Source organism: Hakea prostrata, unplaced genomic scaffold, assembly GCF_041222555.1.
Source record: "Hakea prostrata isolate BN-2017 unplaced genomic scaffold, UWA_Hpros_2 contig_73, whole genome shotgun sequence".
Lineage (NCBI taxonomy): Eukaryota > Viridiplantae > Streptophyta > Magnoliopsida > Proteales > Proteaceae > Hakea > Hakea prostrata.
In genome coordinates, this window is record NW_028291192.1 from 4,453 (window position 1) to 21,173 (window position 16,721).

At 38.6% G+C, this 16,721-nt stretch overlaps 2 protein-coding genes across 2 annotated transcripts; one reads left to right on the plus strand and one right to left on the minus strand.

Moving 5' to 3' along the window:
- Positions 1–213: 213 nt before the first annotated feature.
- LOC148998990 (xyloglucan galactosyltransferase MUR3-like) lies at positions 214–2,957 on the plus strand. Its single transcript, XM_089141553.1, has 2 exons — positions 214–228; positions 463–2,957. Exon 2 carries the CDS (start codon positions 630–632, stop codon positions 2,289–2,291), a length of 1,662 nt encoding a protein of 553 aa, XP_088997679.1. The 5' UTR covers positions 214–228; positions 463–629; the 3' UTR covers positions 2,292–2,957.
- A 551-nt stretch (positions 2,958–3,508) lies between these two features.
- Positions 3,509–15,147, minus strand: LOC148998991 (uncharacterized). The gene is made up of 4 exons (XM_089141551.1): positions 14,785–15,147; positions 6,015–6,085; positions 5,748–5,883; positions 3,509–4,117 (listed from the first exon to the last, which is right to left on the minus strand). The coding sequence occupies exons 1-4, from the start codon at positions 14,945–14,947 to the stop codon at positions 4,032–4,034; spliced, it is 456 nt and encodes a 151-aa protein (XP_088997677.1). The 5' UTR covers positions 14,948–15,147; the 3' UTR covers positions 3,509–4,031.
- Positions 15,148–16,721: the final 1,574 nt, after the last annotated feature.

A 16,721-nucleotide genomic window follows, 5' to 3' on the forward strand; every position in this document is an offset into this window, starting at 1 on the left:
TTACGTGGCATGCAAAGGGAACACATAAGCTAATAATACAACGTGGCACATGGTCAAGATCCTACCGACAAGACGAAGTCGACGCTGGTTCCTAACGTGCGCCAGCTGGTCCACTCGGTTTACAAAACACCACCGTCTATGCTAGATCTTCCTCAACAAAACCTCTAAACACTTCCAAAATTGAAAGATCCAAAATACAATTCGTCTTGACAATGCGCCGCGAACCCTGTAAGTTCTGCTTTCCGTTCTACTTAGATATTTTTTCTTCCTGAAAGTTAGTTTAACAATATTTACTAGATCTGGTTCCAGTTTCTTACTTCTGTGACATATTTGGAGGATCCATTGTGCTTGCTGTTCTCTATGAACACATGGGTTCTGATTTGGGTTTAAGTTGTTTTGTTTGATCATTCAGGGTTTTGTTTCCCTTTCTGTGAATTGGGTTCTGATTCTTAGCTTTTAAAGTTTTTTCTAGTTTTGATTTGTTTGGAGTTCTGAATTGGGACCCTCGATCTGGTTTATGATTTCTGGAGGAACGCTGGAGTGCGTGTAATCTGAAATTCTTGGGTTTTCGATGTGGAATTAATTTTATGTGCCAAATCTGGAGGAACCATTTTCATTTTTGATATCTGATGAGACGCCGCCTGACGGCGAATAATCCTCCCGAGTTAATGGACAAATCTACCGGAAAGAGTCAACAGTCTCGTCTTTGTTGGTTACTGTCTTTGTCCGTCTTGTTCTGGATATTACTTTTCTACTTCCATTTTGTTGTCATTGGAGATGCAATTGTTGATGAACCTGTTAAAGAGGCTAATCCATCACAAGGCCAGCAACCCAAGCCTCGGCGTTTGCCAGATAGTTATCCGTTCATGCGGGCTTTGAGAACAGTAGAGAATAAGAGTGATCCTTGCGGTGGAAGGTACATTTATGTACATGACCTTCCACCACAATTCAATGAGGAAATGCTGAAGGAGTGTAAGAGTCTAAGCCTCTGGACCAACATGTGTAAGTTCACCACCAATGCAGGGCTTGGGCCTCCACTGGAGAATGTTGAAGGTGTTTTCTCTAATACTGGATGGTATGCCACCAACCAGTTTGCTGTAGATGTAATCTTTAGCAACAGGATGAAGCAATATGAGTGCTTGACAAAGGATTCTTCGATTGCTGCTGCCATCTTTGTCCCATTTTATGCTGGTTTGGACATATCCCGTTACCTTTGGGGTTACAACACTTCTGTTCGAGATGCATCATCTCTTGCTCTGGTGGATTGGCTTGTGAAGAGATCAGAGTGGAATGTCATGGGTGGGAAGGACCATTTTCTGGTTGCTGGACGGATAACCTGGGATTTCAGAAGGTTAACTGATCAAGATTCTGACTGGGGCAGCAAGCTTTTGTTTCTTCCAGCTGCAAAGAATATGTCGATGTTGGTGGTCGAATCGAGTCCATGGAATGCCAATGATTTTGCTATACCATACCCCACCTACTTCCATCCAGCAAGTGATGCTGATGTCTTTCTGTGGCAGGATCGGATGAGGAAATTGGAGAGACCATGGCTTTTTTCTTTTGCTGGAGCTCCACGTCCTGACAATCCCAAATCAATTAGAGGGCAGATAATTGAGCAATGCAAGAATTCCAAGGTTGGAAAGTTATTGGAATGTGATTTTGGGGAGAGCAAGTGTCATTCTCCAAGCAGTATTATGCAGATGTTCCAGAGTTCTCTGTTTTGCCTTCAACCTCAGGGTGATTCTTACACTCGAAGATCAGCATTCGACTCTATGTTGGCTGGTTGTATACCTGTTTTCTTCCATCCTGGCTCAGCTTACACTCAGTACACATGGCATCTGCCGAAGAATTATACAAAGTACTCGGTGTTCATTCCAGAGGACGATATTCGTAAGAAAAGGATTACTATTGAGGAAAGGCTTCTCCGAATTTCTCCAGAGCAGGTGAAGATCATGAGGGAGGAGGTTATAAGCCTTATTCCGAGATTGATATATGCAGATCCCAGGTCAAGGTTGGAGACTCTTGAAGATGCATTTGATGTGGCAGTGCAGGCTGTTATTGACAAAGTTACCAAGCTGAGAAAGGACATCATTGAAGACCGCGAGGATCCTAACTTCATTGAGGAGAATGCCTGGAAGTATGCACTGCTAGAGGAGGGTCAACGCGAGGTGGGGCCTCATGAATGGGATCCTTTCTTCTCAAAACCGAAGGATAATGGTGCAGATTCAGATGGTTCATCTGCAGAAGCTGCTAAGAATTCTTGGAAGAATGAGCAAAGGGGTAAATCATGACTTTAGGGGAAAAAACTTCATTCTACAAATTCCATCAAGCATGATTGCGACAGTCAAGGGCTTGGACAATCCTGGCTCCAAGAGTGTGATGGGTGGCTAGTATGATACCTAATGAGATCCCTTTGATGAAACTTTTGAAAACTTGCCAATTAGCCTCATCTCACATTTGTTTAACCTTGTTTACAAGTAATAGTGGGAGAAATGTTCACCTTTCGGAATTATTGGGTTTCAGTAAAACTTATGTTCATTCCATTTTGCATTAATGTATTTTTTTATTATTCTTTGAAGTGTTTCTCTCACAATAGGCTGTAATCATTGTTCCAGGGATTCTTTGATCTTTTCAAAGCATACAAGAATATATTTTGAGACTAGTAAGCATCATCGTTCATCGATTTCTGATTACACCATCCTGGTTCAGCAATTCTCAATTACAAGGAAGTGTTAGAGGAGTCATTGCTGAATCTGTCTGCTTCTTCCCACAGTTGCGGGATAGATCCTTCACTCTTTTCATGTTTAAATATAAGAAAAATTCAGAGAAGAAATGAATCTGATATTTCTCTGTCAGATGTGGGAGGTTGTGCTTCGTGTATCGGTCAAGTGCTTGTTTGCTGAATGCTTGATTACATATTCCAAGTCTTGGAAACAATTTCTGGAAACAGGTTACTCTCTTTGTACACTTGACCCTCCCTAAACCCCGCTAAAGGCAGGGTGATTGTCTAAGGGAGAAGTCATATTCATTAACATAAAAGAGATCTTGTTGTGTTATTGGCTTCACCGTTCCTCGTAGCAGAGCATGAGTGCCTGTCATGTATGTGTTTTCTGAGATAGATTACCCTATCAAAATTGTAACTTGCGCTCATTTCATTGTTGCTATGAGCAACAGCATAGGAAATCTGCACCTTGGACCTTATTCTTGAGGTGGCATCAGGTGAGGCACTTGATACTCTACAATTGGTGGAGGAGGCCAAGAAGAAAGAAAGCAAACGGTTGCTCAGCATTGACAGAGTCGGCCTGTACACGATATCACCAAGTTTTAACTTTTAACATAAACAACACTCTCTTTCATGGCTTTCCTTGTTGGCTTCCTAGCTAAACTGGTGATAGCCATAGAGGCAAGGCCAGACAAGGAGAGGAGGAAGGGTCACCATGCCCTTTAAGGCATGAATCTGAGTATCTGACTGTTCCCACAGGACCCACTTGGCCTACCTTGTCATGGCTGGTTAGGACCCATTTCACATGCAAATCTTCATGCAGGAACATTATTTGCATAAATGCTTTTCATGCCTGAATCTCACTGAAACCTGACGAGACGATTAATTTGACTATGCCACCACCCCAGGTTGTAGTTCTGAGAACTTTAGCTGTTCTACTTGAATGAAAAGGTCACGAAATTTGCTGGCTTCTGACTTCTCACAACAGACTCCGCAACGTTTTCAAGTTCAATCACAAGAACCAAGCTGCCAAGTACTGCTCCAGATATCTACCACTTTTTAAGTCATTATGACAGAGCCCATGAAAGCTGAATAACTGGAAATGTAGATCTTTTCAAGACATTTGAGTGTGAAAATTGGGAATACACAATAAACAGTTAGTTACTGCTTTACAATAGAGTTAATTTAAGGGTTTTCTTTTCTTTTTGGTGAATAAACAATAAGTTTAACAGCTTTACAACTTCAAAAAGTCAGGGATGATCTTCACACCATCAAAATTTGGTTTGTAATTGTAATTCAGGAATGGATCTTATGCTTGAACAGTTACAGTTCCATTTTTTCCAAGCTCTCTTTGCCTAGCTCTCTCCATCTTCCTCTTACGCCATTCCTCAAGAGCTGCAAGACCAAATATGCATGAGAAGCAACCTTGTTAAATTAATGAAATAAATCAGAACATCAGGAATTTTAGGATGTCAAAACCAAGTTCAAAAGAATCACCACGCAATCTCAACGCAGCAGAGAAATTTCTCAGTTATATTCTTTCATCTTCTACACCCCCACAAAGGTTTGGAGAAATTCAGGTAAATGACCTACGTATTGCAGCTTGCTTTTTTTTTTTTTTTTTTTTTTTCGTTTTTGGGTCAACCAAATTTTAATGAATAATATTCAGAAGTCTACAAGGTGCACTCAGCAACATAGAATAAAAGACTCAAAAAAAAGAAAAGAAAATTATCATTGAACTACCTAACCAGAATATTCAGACAGGCAAATCTTTTGGCGATGCTAGAACAAGTTGAACTGTAGCAATAGCAGTCCTACCCAACAACACATGCACCCCCCCCCCCCCCCCCCCCCAAAAAAAAAAATTTTAAATAAAAATAAAGCAATAAAAGAGGGGGCGGGGGTACCCATTATTAACTGGGGTTATCCCTATTCAGAAAGTATCATTAGGCCAAGTCATAATTAGCAGACAAGGAAAAGGGAACAATAAGATTAAAGAACCATATCATCAGAAAATGATGCTGAAGTTAGAAGATAGACATTGCTGCATTTAGGAGGCAAGAAAGATTAGATACGTATCTTAATGCAATGGTTCTTAAACTTCTCAGATGTCAGAGCTGGTGACCACAAATACAAAACCATCAATGGTGACAATGCTCTATAGTATTTCAACTTGTGAACTTTGCAAGACTGTTCCTTTGATCCATAATAAGCATTTTAAATGTTCTGAACTGAATACATGATGTCAACACAAGATACAAGTGGGGGGATTGAACATAAAATTATTTGGAGGCAAGATGAATGGATATTTAATATTTTGTTATTCTACCCCTAGCAAATAGTCACTGGGGAAAGGGACGAATCCAGCAAAGGCCTTTGTTGAAGAAAAAACATGTAAAGAACACCAAAGGCATTAATCTGAAGGAGCACAGAACTACTCTTCTTCTTTTTTTCAGTGCAGAAAAATAACCAGCTGGCACAACTGTATCAATTATAAAGCATGTGGAAGAGCAGCTCAGCAAAGAAGAATGAGGTTATATTAGGTGAAAGGACCCACAAATCTTCACATCCTTCTTAGAACATTTGATCAGTGGAGAGATTCCTTTTTCAAACCACAATTTTGAATAAAAGATAGAATTGAAGGAATTAGGAATTAGTGATCTGAATATTATTTATTTTGTTTTATTTTGCACTTAACAATTCATTTTATGCCTCCAATGTGGTCATATCTCCGTACTGCTTGCAAAATAAATTGATAGAAGCCTTCTTTTAGTTTAGCTTAACTTTAATCAGTTTCCTGGCTACTTTACATTAATTTCAAAGGTTCCTGCCCAAGAAAAATCATGTTAGAGCATGTATCTGCTTCACATTCCAGAACAAATTATCTTTTCATATGGCTTTTCACTCTAATTCTTGCAAGTGAACACTTTAACATGGAAGATTAGTAGCTAAAGCGGTGCAAGAAAAGAAAAGAAAACCAAAAAAGTGTCTAGTTATAGAAGAGTCATAGAGCCTCAAGCATCACCTTTCAGGCTGTTAGCCTCATTAACAGGTCGGATGTTTGTCAACCTCTTTGACAGATCAACTGCAGCAGTCTGTTTAGTGGCTTTTCGATGTACTATTTGTGCTTCTACATATGTTTCTTGTTCAATTTCCCTTACCTGTACAAAAATAAATTACGAAGAATGGAGTTCTTAGATATTCAACACGTATTGTATATCAAACACCCTAATATTAATGAATTACCCAAGGCTGGAACCTGTTATCCATCACACAACACAGCTGTACTTACTCTTTTTATCAGCTCCTTGGGCTCCATAGCACGGCGCAGTTCTTCAGATTCCTTAATATACCTCAGCTTTACTGCACTTTGAAATGTCAAGGTATAAATTTTCAATATAGTTCAATGCCGATTCCATGATTTTAGAAAAACTTGAAAGAGATATCCCTGGTTTAATTAGGTTATAATTAAAATAATGGAATAACAAAAAAGCATCCCACTGCGTAAGGCTCCAAATACTCTAGTGCTTGGGAGAGGAAAGATAAGAAGGGGGGGGGGCTGCTTCACAAGACGGGCTGTTTCCTAAATTTTGAACCCACAACCAATAGGTTGCAATAGCACAACTATACCTTTGTGCCATGGTTCACCCACTAATTAAAAAAGATGGCATATAATAGAAAGACAAGATTTCTGAAGATATTAGGAAAGAACATATACGAGCAGAATTCAATGTATGAATATAGGAATATCTTCATATTTTATGATATCACCACCTGGATACCACTGTTGTAATATGGGCAATTCAATCTTTGTGACCTAGAATATTCTCTTTTCCATCATAGATAAAGCATGCTGTGTCGCGAAAGACAGCGGTCATAATTCCCGGGCCCGCGCTCTTCAAAGCAGGATTGACCTAGGGGTTCACAACTCTAGCCGCTCTCTCCCTAGCACCCCATCACTAGCTCTCTTTCCTAACACCACCATCACAACCATCTCTTTCTGTCTCACTCCCTCTTGGCCTCTCTCTCCCTCCCTCCACTCCCTTCAGTGTGATCAAGAGATGGAAGAGGTAGCACCAAGAGCCTTTTTTTTTTTTTGTTTGTGCGCGCGCCTGTGTCAATCAATCCTGTGATATTTTGAAGGACCTGCCCCCATTTTTTGTGCATCCCATTGATGATCAGTCCTGTGGTGTTTGACAGGCTCCTATTTTTGGTGGATTCTCTCCAGGGGTTCATGATCTAATTCTCCTTTACCAACCTGTGTGGATTTTTGTGGGATGACAATGTCAGATCTCTTTACTGTTGCATCTGAAGTTGAAAACAGCTTCATGGTTCTCAAGATGGCTTTCGTACATTCACTATACACTCCATCAGTTTGGTGGGAGCAATTATTTGATGTGGTTGCAACCCTATTAGTGCCAATAATGTGTCCTAAAAGTCCTTGGCCAGTGATACTGACGTAGACAAGTCTTGGCCACATCAGGTATTTGATCCATCTAGGATGGTAAGAGGAGAACCAAAGGGGCTGGTAGTCATCCTAGTCTGAATTTTCAGCTATAGTAATTATAGGTTATGTTGCTGTAATAATTCTGATGTAGACATTTTTTAAATCACACTTGTACAAGACCAAATTTAGAGTTGTCAATAGGGCAAATTACAACCAATTGTAGGGTAATAACTAGGGCAAAAAAAAAAAAAAAAAGAGAGAGAGAGAGAGGAAAAATTACAACCATTTAAGGATCTGAACTGTTTTACTAATGGCAGTCCAGAATATAAAACAGATGGCTAAAAAGAGGAAGATTACAATAAAAAATAAATAAATAAAGTTTCAAACAGTCACTAACTACAGCCCTAAATTACAAATTGTAAAGAGGTGAAGACTGCTAAGGTACAGCAAGGGGGGGGGGGAGAAAAAACCTAGATCTGCCGCAATTTTAGGTCTCCAAGGAAGAGGAATTTTCAAAAAACAAGAACTTCAGGAATACGAGAGAAAGGGTTCAAGGCAGAACTAGAAGGGTTTACATTTGGTAGGTAATGAGAGAGAGGCCAGCAATTTGGTCCATAGAATTTCTTACTGCTGTCCTCAAAAAACCTAGGGTGAAAACAGGAGCCGCAGCAAGGGTTTAGGGCTTTTAAATCAGAACAAAAAAAAAATCTGCGGCTAACCTGCCTTGCTAATTTGCTATAGAGGTTCAAATCTTCGAGGGGGGGGGGGGGACGACTGAGAAGCCCCAATTATTTGCAGCAGACTGAAAGAAGAATCAACTCACAGCAGAAAAGTGAAGAAACCAGTACCAGAGGTTGAAGGAGTCAGCTGCGATAGTTGAAGAGCTTGAGAAGAGTGCCAGAAGATTGGCCTAATTATCGAGTCTTCGCTCTAATACCATGTTGTAACTTGTAAGTTGAAAAAATTTTACTCAGAGATTTGTGTTCTTTTTTTTTAATAGGCTCCAATCGGGTATTTATAGTTTAGAGTTTTTTATCTGTAACTCACTTAAGTTGGGGTGAAACTCTTGTTGCCTCCCTTAAATGGTTTATAATACATGTAACTTGATCCAATATTATACGTAGCACATAGCTAACAGTCTCAGTTAAGTCCCAAAATAAAATGACGAAAATAGCCTCCTAATATCAATTTACTTAACTACCTTGTGCCTTATCCCATATACAACCCTTTGATGGGAGAAGGGATTCTCCCATCTTCTTCCTACACCTTACCAAAAACCACCACACCCCCACCTTCCCCCCCCAAAACCCCAGGGCCGGAAATCACCATACGTTTGACTCTCCGTCAGCTCCAACTGTGGAATGGCTGGAATAAGATTGGGTAGCAGGTGTGTTTCCAGGTCAAACTCCACATGGCTACGGATCTGCAACTGGCAAGAACAGTAGTATTGAAAACCCTATATCTACTCATCTAGTGGTAAAAGGTGCATTTTCAAGTCAGAATCCATGGATAATCGATATGGTTCTGCCACTTGCAGGAGGAGGAGAATTCAAAAACCCTAACTCAATTTGATTGATTTTTAGATTAGGTTTGTGAATTTAAAAGCTCTGAAAATTTGGGGTTTCTGTTAGACCACTTCATATTCAAGTAAGAGCTAAGCTTGGAAATTCAAAACTAGGGAATCTTCCAACAAGGACTGGAAAGGGAAATAAAATCCTGTCTTCTCATCCGTCTAGTGTGGAATTCTCACCAAAAGCCAAAACATGTTCATTAATTGCATCATTAACAGAAGTTTAGATTTTGGGATTTTGAGGGTTTCAGAATAGAATAATTGGGTTTTTGCATGTTTTTAAATGAATTAGAATGAGATGAGTTCTACGCCCTGGAAATGGGACCTGTGACGTGGGGTTACTGCTCAGAGATTTTCCCATCGAGGTTGAGGGCACAGGGATCGAGCTTGGAGGTGGCTGTCAATCTTGTAACGGCAGGGTTCGTAAATATGAGCTTCATATCTCCGTACAAGGAATTACAATCAGAGGCAACTTTTTCTTGTATAATGGAATTGCAACTGTGGTGTGGGTTTTCTTCTTCACATTCCCACCGGAGACAAGAGGGAAGACCCTTGAAGAAATGGAAGAGGTGTTTAGGATTACCATCTGTTTTGATTTCCGGCAGGGTTTTGGGGGTGTGGTAGTTTCTAACAGTGGTGGATGGTTTCCAGTAAGGTGTAGATTTCCCCCTTCACCCACCTAAAGGTTGGTACGGGATGAGACACAAGGGTAGTTTAGTAAATTAATATTAGGAAGGCATTTTGGTCGTTTCATTTTGGGACTTAACTGAAACTAATTGAGACTGTTATTTGTGTGCTACATGTTATATAACTCACTTAAGCGACGCAACAAGAGTGTCACCCAACTTAAGTGAGTTATACGTAAAAAACTCTATAGTTTACAATCTGAGTAAATCCTATCCCGAGTAGGAAAACAAATACAAAACTAAGTACGAATAGAAAAACTAATTCTAGACTGATTAGGAAACTAGTCTAACAAAGATTAAGAAACCAAAATACAAAAGATAAGAAAACAAAAACATAATTAAAATAGGAGTATTAAAGAGGGAGGAGTCCTACTCCAATTATGAAACCTCTTAATCCAGCACTAGCACTAGCTAGCATCAGATCGAGAGGGATATTCCCTCCCACAACAGAATGCACCAACTTCAAGGGAAGTTTATAATATGGGTACAAGGGTAGAATATCAGTAGGCCTAATTTTATCTTTGTAACATTCTAGAATGTTCTCTTTTCTATTCATAGTTATCAAAACATTTGTATGCGTATGGGCACCAACATGATGGTCTGCCTTTTGTACGTGCAAAAAGATCCATGCTGTATCCTCTATGCGACACTTTGTACACCATGTTGATGCCTTATGGCTGAGTGTAGTCACTTCCCTGACATATTGTACTTAGATTTCAAGTTTCCTTTGGAATTATCAAAAATTATTCCATAACACATGTTATTGGTTGTATACTTTGTTACCATGTAACAGAAGCATGGGAACATGTTAAGATTAAAGAGTAAAAAAATAAACGAATAAAAAACTAATCGTAAAAGAGACAATAGATTGGAAATTTAAAAATTTTAAAAAAAATTAAAAAAAGAAAAAGAAAAAACTTCATTCCATACATACCATCAAAATCATTATTAGTTTGACATCACAAACGGTAAGTACAACTACAGCTTTTATTTTTATATTTATATAAATCATAGTCATATGTTATTATGCTATGTTGCTATTGTCTTATGATGAGATGAACTTATGTTTGTTTTTTTATTTTCTATTTTTATGAAAATCTTGCACGTAGCATAAGACCCGTTTGAGACACTTAACTATAGTTACAGAGAACCAATTTGGGTTTATGCCGGGAAGATTTACAACGGAGGCTATTTACCTAATTAGGAGACTTATGGAAAAGTATAGAGAATGTAGGAAAGACCTTCATATGGTATTTATTGACCTAGAAAAAGCTTATGATAGAGTCCCTAAAGCGTTAATTTGGCAAGTACTAGAGAAAAGAAGTGTTGCAAGTAAATATGTAGATATAGTTAAGGATATGTATGATGGTTCGATGACTAGTGTTAGAATAGTGGGGGGACAAAGTAATAAATTCCCGATAACAGTTGGGTCACATCAAGGGTCAATTTTAAGCCCATATCTATTTGCACTAGTAATGGATGAATTAACCAAAGACATTCAAGATGAGGTCCCCTGGTGTATGCTTTTTTGCGGATGATATTGTGTTGATTGATGAGACCCAAGTGGGGATTAATACCAAATTAGAATCATGGAGAGTAACTTTGGAATTAAAAGGCTCTAAACTTAGTAGATCGAAGACAGAATATCTAGTTTGTAACTTTAGTCATGATCGGGCAGATGATGAGGTGGTGATACTTGAAGATAAAAAGATTCCTCAGAGTGATTGTTTTAGGTACCTAGGTTCAATCATAAGTAAAAGAGGTGATTTAAAGGATGAGGTTTCCCAAAGAATTAAAATAGGGTAGATGAAGTGGAGAGATGTGTCTGGGGTCTTATGTGATCGGCGTATTCCAGTAAAGCTTAAAGGAAAATTTTATAGGACTGTTGTTCGACCAGCTATGATGTACGGTGCAGAGTGTTGGGCTGTTAAAAAGAATCATATAGATAAACTCAGTATAGCAGAAATGAGGATGCTAAGATGGATGAGTGGCAAAACTCGGATGGATAAGATAAGAAATGATCATATTAGAGCTAGTTTGGGAGTTGCTCCCATAAGTGATAAGCTTCGAGAAAGTCGTTTGAGGTGGCACGACCACGTTCAACAGAGACCTATAAATGCTCCTGTACGGAGAAGTGATATAATTCATATTGAATGAACTAGAAGAGCTAGGGGTAGACCTAAGATAACCTTAGGAGAAGTGGTGAGAAAGGATATGTATAGCTTAGGCCTTGTATCTAGCATGGCCTCGAACAGAACTCATTGGAGGGCAAGAATCCATGTAGTCGACCCCATTTAGTTGGGACAAGGCTTATTGTTGTTGTTGTTGTTATTTTTATGATAATCTTGCACTGTTTAATATTTGTTTGGATTATAAATAAAATATATGAGTTTTGGCATACTATTTGTGCCACATTAAAATGGTCGTATTAAAAAATTGTATACTAAAATGCTTTGCTCACCAAGGTCACCATGCGGCCACCTAAATGCCATGACCCTTAAGAAGGCTCCAAACACCATGGTCACCTTGCTACCTTGATAGCTATGTTTCTATTATAATAAAGCTAGATGTGTTTCGTAAGACAAAATTCATAATTTTTGCCCTAGGAGCTAATAACTTGGCTGTAACTTCATAAATGATAAAGGGTAATTTCAATTTGGACATGTGAGGTTTGACATAGGTCATATTTAATCCAAAAAAGATGACATTTTGCATGTCTCCCTTGTGGTATCCAAAAAATCAATTAAGGACACATTGTCATTTTTATGATGACAATGCCCTAGCGTCCTTTTCTTTTCCAAGATAGCCATTGAATGGCGATATATGGAGATATTTGACAGTTATGGCGGGAACAGGGATCAGCTTGCGTAGAGAAGAATTGGGAAATATTTATTTGATTTGTTCAGTTTGCTTGGAGAAGAATTAGGAGAATATTTATTACATTTGGTGGACCTATCACTGCCATAGTTCGCTTGGGTTGTGACTATCATATTCAAATCCAATTATTATTGGGACAGACAGATAATTTGGTATTAGTTTTTGAACAGGTTCAGATAGTTTTCTTTCGGATATGGTTTCTTGAATATAGGTTTCTCCTAATGGATATGATGGCAAATTGAGTACGTATTTTTGACTAAGCATTGACATCTTTACCGTTTTATCGATGAGTGTAGGGATGAAACTTGAGAGTTCAGCAAACTACCTTTCTTCTACTCTTCTTGGTATATGATTTTCTTTTACATTCTTTACTTCCGATTTTATTCTGTATTTATATTGACAGATATGTCATTCATATCAAAGTGTAGGTCTGATTAGTTTTCCGGCACATATGGATTCTAGACGGATACGTGAATTTGGATATAGATTTCAGCTATTTATTACATCCCTAGTATGACGTTTAGTTTCTGATTTCGTTGTAACTAGAGAGTAGAGGAGCATGTTAGGAAAAGATTCTATTTTGAGAAAACTTTTGGCAGACCGAATCTCCATCCATGCATGGAGAGTGCTGTATTTGGTTTGCTACTTATAAAGTCGAAGGGGGACATCTCCCCATGATTTGAGCAAAGTAAAAAGAAGCCTTGTACTGGTCACCAGTGATTCACTTGCTGATAGATTTCAGTTTATCAGTGAGAAAGTTACAGTGAGAGACAACTCCCTTCCTCCCCTTGCCTCCTTTTACCTTGTCTCCATCAATTCTTGCTTGTTAGGTTAAGATTCAACAACTTTAGCTTCAGACAGGCATTTGAAGATACTGGTTGCACTGCCTGTGAAGAGTCTATATATTGGATTAAAGATTTCAAGACACTTTTGCCGTCCTTGGGTCTGCTTACACTAGAGAATTCTCCAGCAGCTTCCAAATCTCTGAGACAGATCCATCCAACAGATCCTGCCCTTCCTCCAGTGGCACTTTGGAGCTGTTTCTATGGCTGGATATAATGTTATGAGTGAGTAAAAATTTTAATATCTACTTTCTACTTCAGAGATCTTATCCTATCTCTGCATTTAGACTTTCCTTAGGCCTTGGATTTTGTTGAGTAGTTTAATCTTAGAAGCCTACACTTAATGGGAAGATCATTCCCATGTGAGTGCTGAGCTACTAATTCTGGATACCTTCTAATTTGGTTAGTTAGTCCACTCACTGATCAAAGTAGCCTAGACAAAATTGATGCTGCCTTGACCTAATTTTTTCCCAAAGGAGTTTGAGCTGATTATGGAGTTTAGCTCCTGCCAATGTGTGCTCCAAACTCTACAAGTTCTTCTTGCAGGCTTGCTGATCTTCTTCGTGTGACAGACATTGCAAAAGTATGATTGCAGATACAAGGACTCGACAAAGTATAGGGGATCAAAAGCAATTTTTTTAAAACTTGCTCTTAAGTAGATTCAATACCCACAATTGACTTTCTCCATGGAAACATGAGTTATGAAAATAACCCAACAAATAATAGAGAGAAGTTGGTTCCTTAACAATCATTGCCCTCCTCTCATGTACTATGGTTTTCTTTAATTCACTCTGGTAAACTGTTTGCAAGATTTGAAAGTTTGTTATATCTTCTACTAATTTTTATAAGACTTTTCGTGCTTAGAGAGAGTGAATCCCCGAATCAAGAATGGAGTTTCTTCATAGAAACATTAACCTATGAAGATCACCGTTAAAATGATTGAAATTAAAGAGAAATCTGCTATTATTATTAAGAATATTAGGTCTCTCTATTATCAGAAAGGATCCTACACCTAAAACCAGTTATAGACAACTCCTACAAAGCCCTTTGGCAAGAAGCCTATATTATAAGCATGCAGCAATTTTTCTCCTCCTATTTTCATTCAAAACTTCTCCATTGCGTATTTTCCTCCTTGCGCCATCCCTAATTATACCCATTCAACAGACAGACAGGGAGCAAAAGCAGAAAGCTGATGACCACTTGATATCTAATCCAAAAATTGTCAGACATACCACTCTCAAAATTTTACTCACATAGAGACCAAATCCAAGAGTTCCTGAGACCCTCTTGCGATCTGCCATTACTAGTCTACAAATGAGTTGATGAATACAAAGCCCCCCAATTGCAAAAATTCCAGCCACAGCTGTGGACACTACTCTACTGAAATTTACTCCATCAATGCCACCTTCCAACTAAAAGTACCAAAGTAAAGACAACAAAATTCGAATTTCTTTTTTTTCACTTATCCAACAAATACTCTACTTTTTCAAGGATGCCATTCGAACAAACCTATTATTCATGGTGATTAGGAAAACCCATATGCGTGATTAGTCATCAAACCGATCTCCTTGTAACAGAAAGAAAAAAATTGGGGGGAAACATTTAAGAAAAAGGAAGGGAGTAAAAGATAAAATGAAGACCTGCATCGAGTTGATCTGGACTAAGTCTTCTGGTGGAGAGGGGGATTCCAGAGAGGAAGCCTTGAAGCAAGAGAAGAAAAGCGATAAGGTTGCAGGAACAGACCAGGATGGTCGCGTTCTTGAACGAGAATTTTGACTTCCATGACTGCTGCTGGTTTTCCATCGATCTTGTTCTCTCTCTCTTTTTCTATAATCCACTGATCAGAAGGCGAAGAAGAATACCATTAAACTCGAAACCAGTAAGTGGGTCGCCGACAGAATCCAAAGATAATGAGGAAAAACAGAATTTCTGGAAGCAGAAGTGGCCAACTGGGGAGAGTGGAAGACACGGAGAAATTTGAGCGTCACCAACCTGTTGAGAGTTGAAACTTGACGAAGAAATAAGAATAAAGAAAGAGAAGACACCATTAGAAAAGAGCAACAACTGGGCCTTGAAGTGATACATGGGTTGAGTGAATAGACCTTGTTACTAATGGGCTGGGCTGGGCTGGGCTGGGCCGGGCTGGGCCGGGCTGGGCCGGAGATTAAGGATGCCATCATGGAATGGGAATAGTTTGGAGCATCATCAGTTCTCTATCATCTCATCAGTTCTCTATCATCTCACCAACTTTTTGTGATTTTTTTATTCAAAAAATAAATAAATAAGAGAAGCACTACTAGCATCTTATAGTATGAGGTTTTTTGGATAATTAAAAGAAATTTTTTTACCAATGCTGGGTTGGTTGAGTAGTAAAGATCTAAACTGAGGTTGTCAAAAAAAAAAAAAAAAAAAAAAAAAAAAAAAAAACAACAACAACAATATATACTTTTCAGTCGACAGGTCATGGGTTCGACCCTTGCAGACGACATTTCATTTCAAGTATTAAAAAAGCATCAGTACCAAAAAAAAATATAATTTTCATCTGGACCTCCTGAGGTTTGGTCCATGTCAATTTTAGTCCAAATAAATGGACACTTTGCATATGCCTCCCCTGAAGTATCAATAAGATCAATTAAGGACAAATTGTGATTTTTATGACCAAAATACCCTCACACCTATTCTACCGTAAGATTTCATCATGTTTTCACAATCAAAATAAAATTGAACGGTTGAAAATCAAATGACAGGGGTGTACTTATAAATATTATTTTTTTATTTTTACATTTTAAAGATTTAAAATTTATTAATTTACAAAATCAAACCCTTAAATTACCCGACTCCCAAATCCCTATTTCAATTGGGAATAACGAAGAGAACGCCTGGAACGCAGCGAAGATGGGCTGCTTGAGAGTCTATGAGGCGGACGAAGAAGCCAGTGGCGGCGTCGTTGTAGGTGTAGATTATCTTAGAAGAAGGAGTCCTATCATGATCACAGCCCTGCTCATGAATTGAAATGATCGAATTCCAGGAGAATACATCCCTCTCAAGCATCATCTCAAAAACTAAAAGTGCTTCTAAAATACATTTACATTTTCCATACATGTCAATCAAGGAGTTTGCCACATTCACAGTCAATTTTCACTGCATATCCATGAACAACTCTCCCATTGTTAAGATCACCAATCATGGCAAAGACTGATAATATCCCAGTGAGTATGAAAATACTATGCACAAACCCCTCTTTTCCCATTCTCTCAAAAACATGCAAAGCCAAGTAAACCCCCCAAAAAGGAAAAAAACAAAAAAAAGAAGGGCCCAAAAAAAAAAAAACCCACAACAAAAAAACGAAAAGTGGTGGGGCTCGTAGAAAAAAAAAAAAAAAAAAAAAAAAAAGGGGGGGGGACAAAAAAAAAAAAATCAATCCGAGCTAAGGGCAAACAGAAGGAGGGGGGGAGGGGGAGGCAGGATAAGGGAGAAATAAACTAGCTCGAACCAGTTTGGATAAACTAGGTCGGACCAAGTCAGTTAAACCCAGGTCGGACCAGGTCGGTTAAACCCAGGTCGAACCAGGTCGGTT

Coding starts and splice junctions, on each gene's coding strand:
- LOC148998991 (XM_089141551.1), bottom strand. CDS start 14,947: ATGGAAAACCAGCAGCAGTCATGGAAGTCAAAATTCTCGTTCAAGAAC. Junction 6,086..14,784: donor TCCAGATCAACTCGATGCAG/GTCTTCATTTTA, acceptor TTCAAAGTGCAG/TAAAGCTGAGGTATATTAAG. Junction 5,884..6,014: donor CCAAGGAGCTGATAAAAAGA/GTAAGTACAGCT, acceptor ATTTTTGTACAG/GTAAGGGAAATTGAACAAGA.
- LOC148998990 (XM_089141553.1), top strand. CDS start 630: ATGAGACGCCGCCTGACGGCGAATAATCCTCCCGAGTTAATGGACAAA.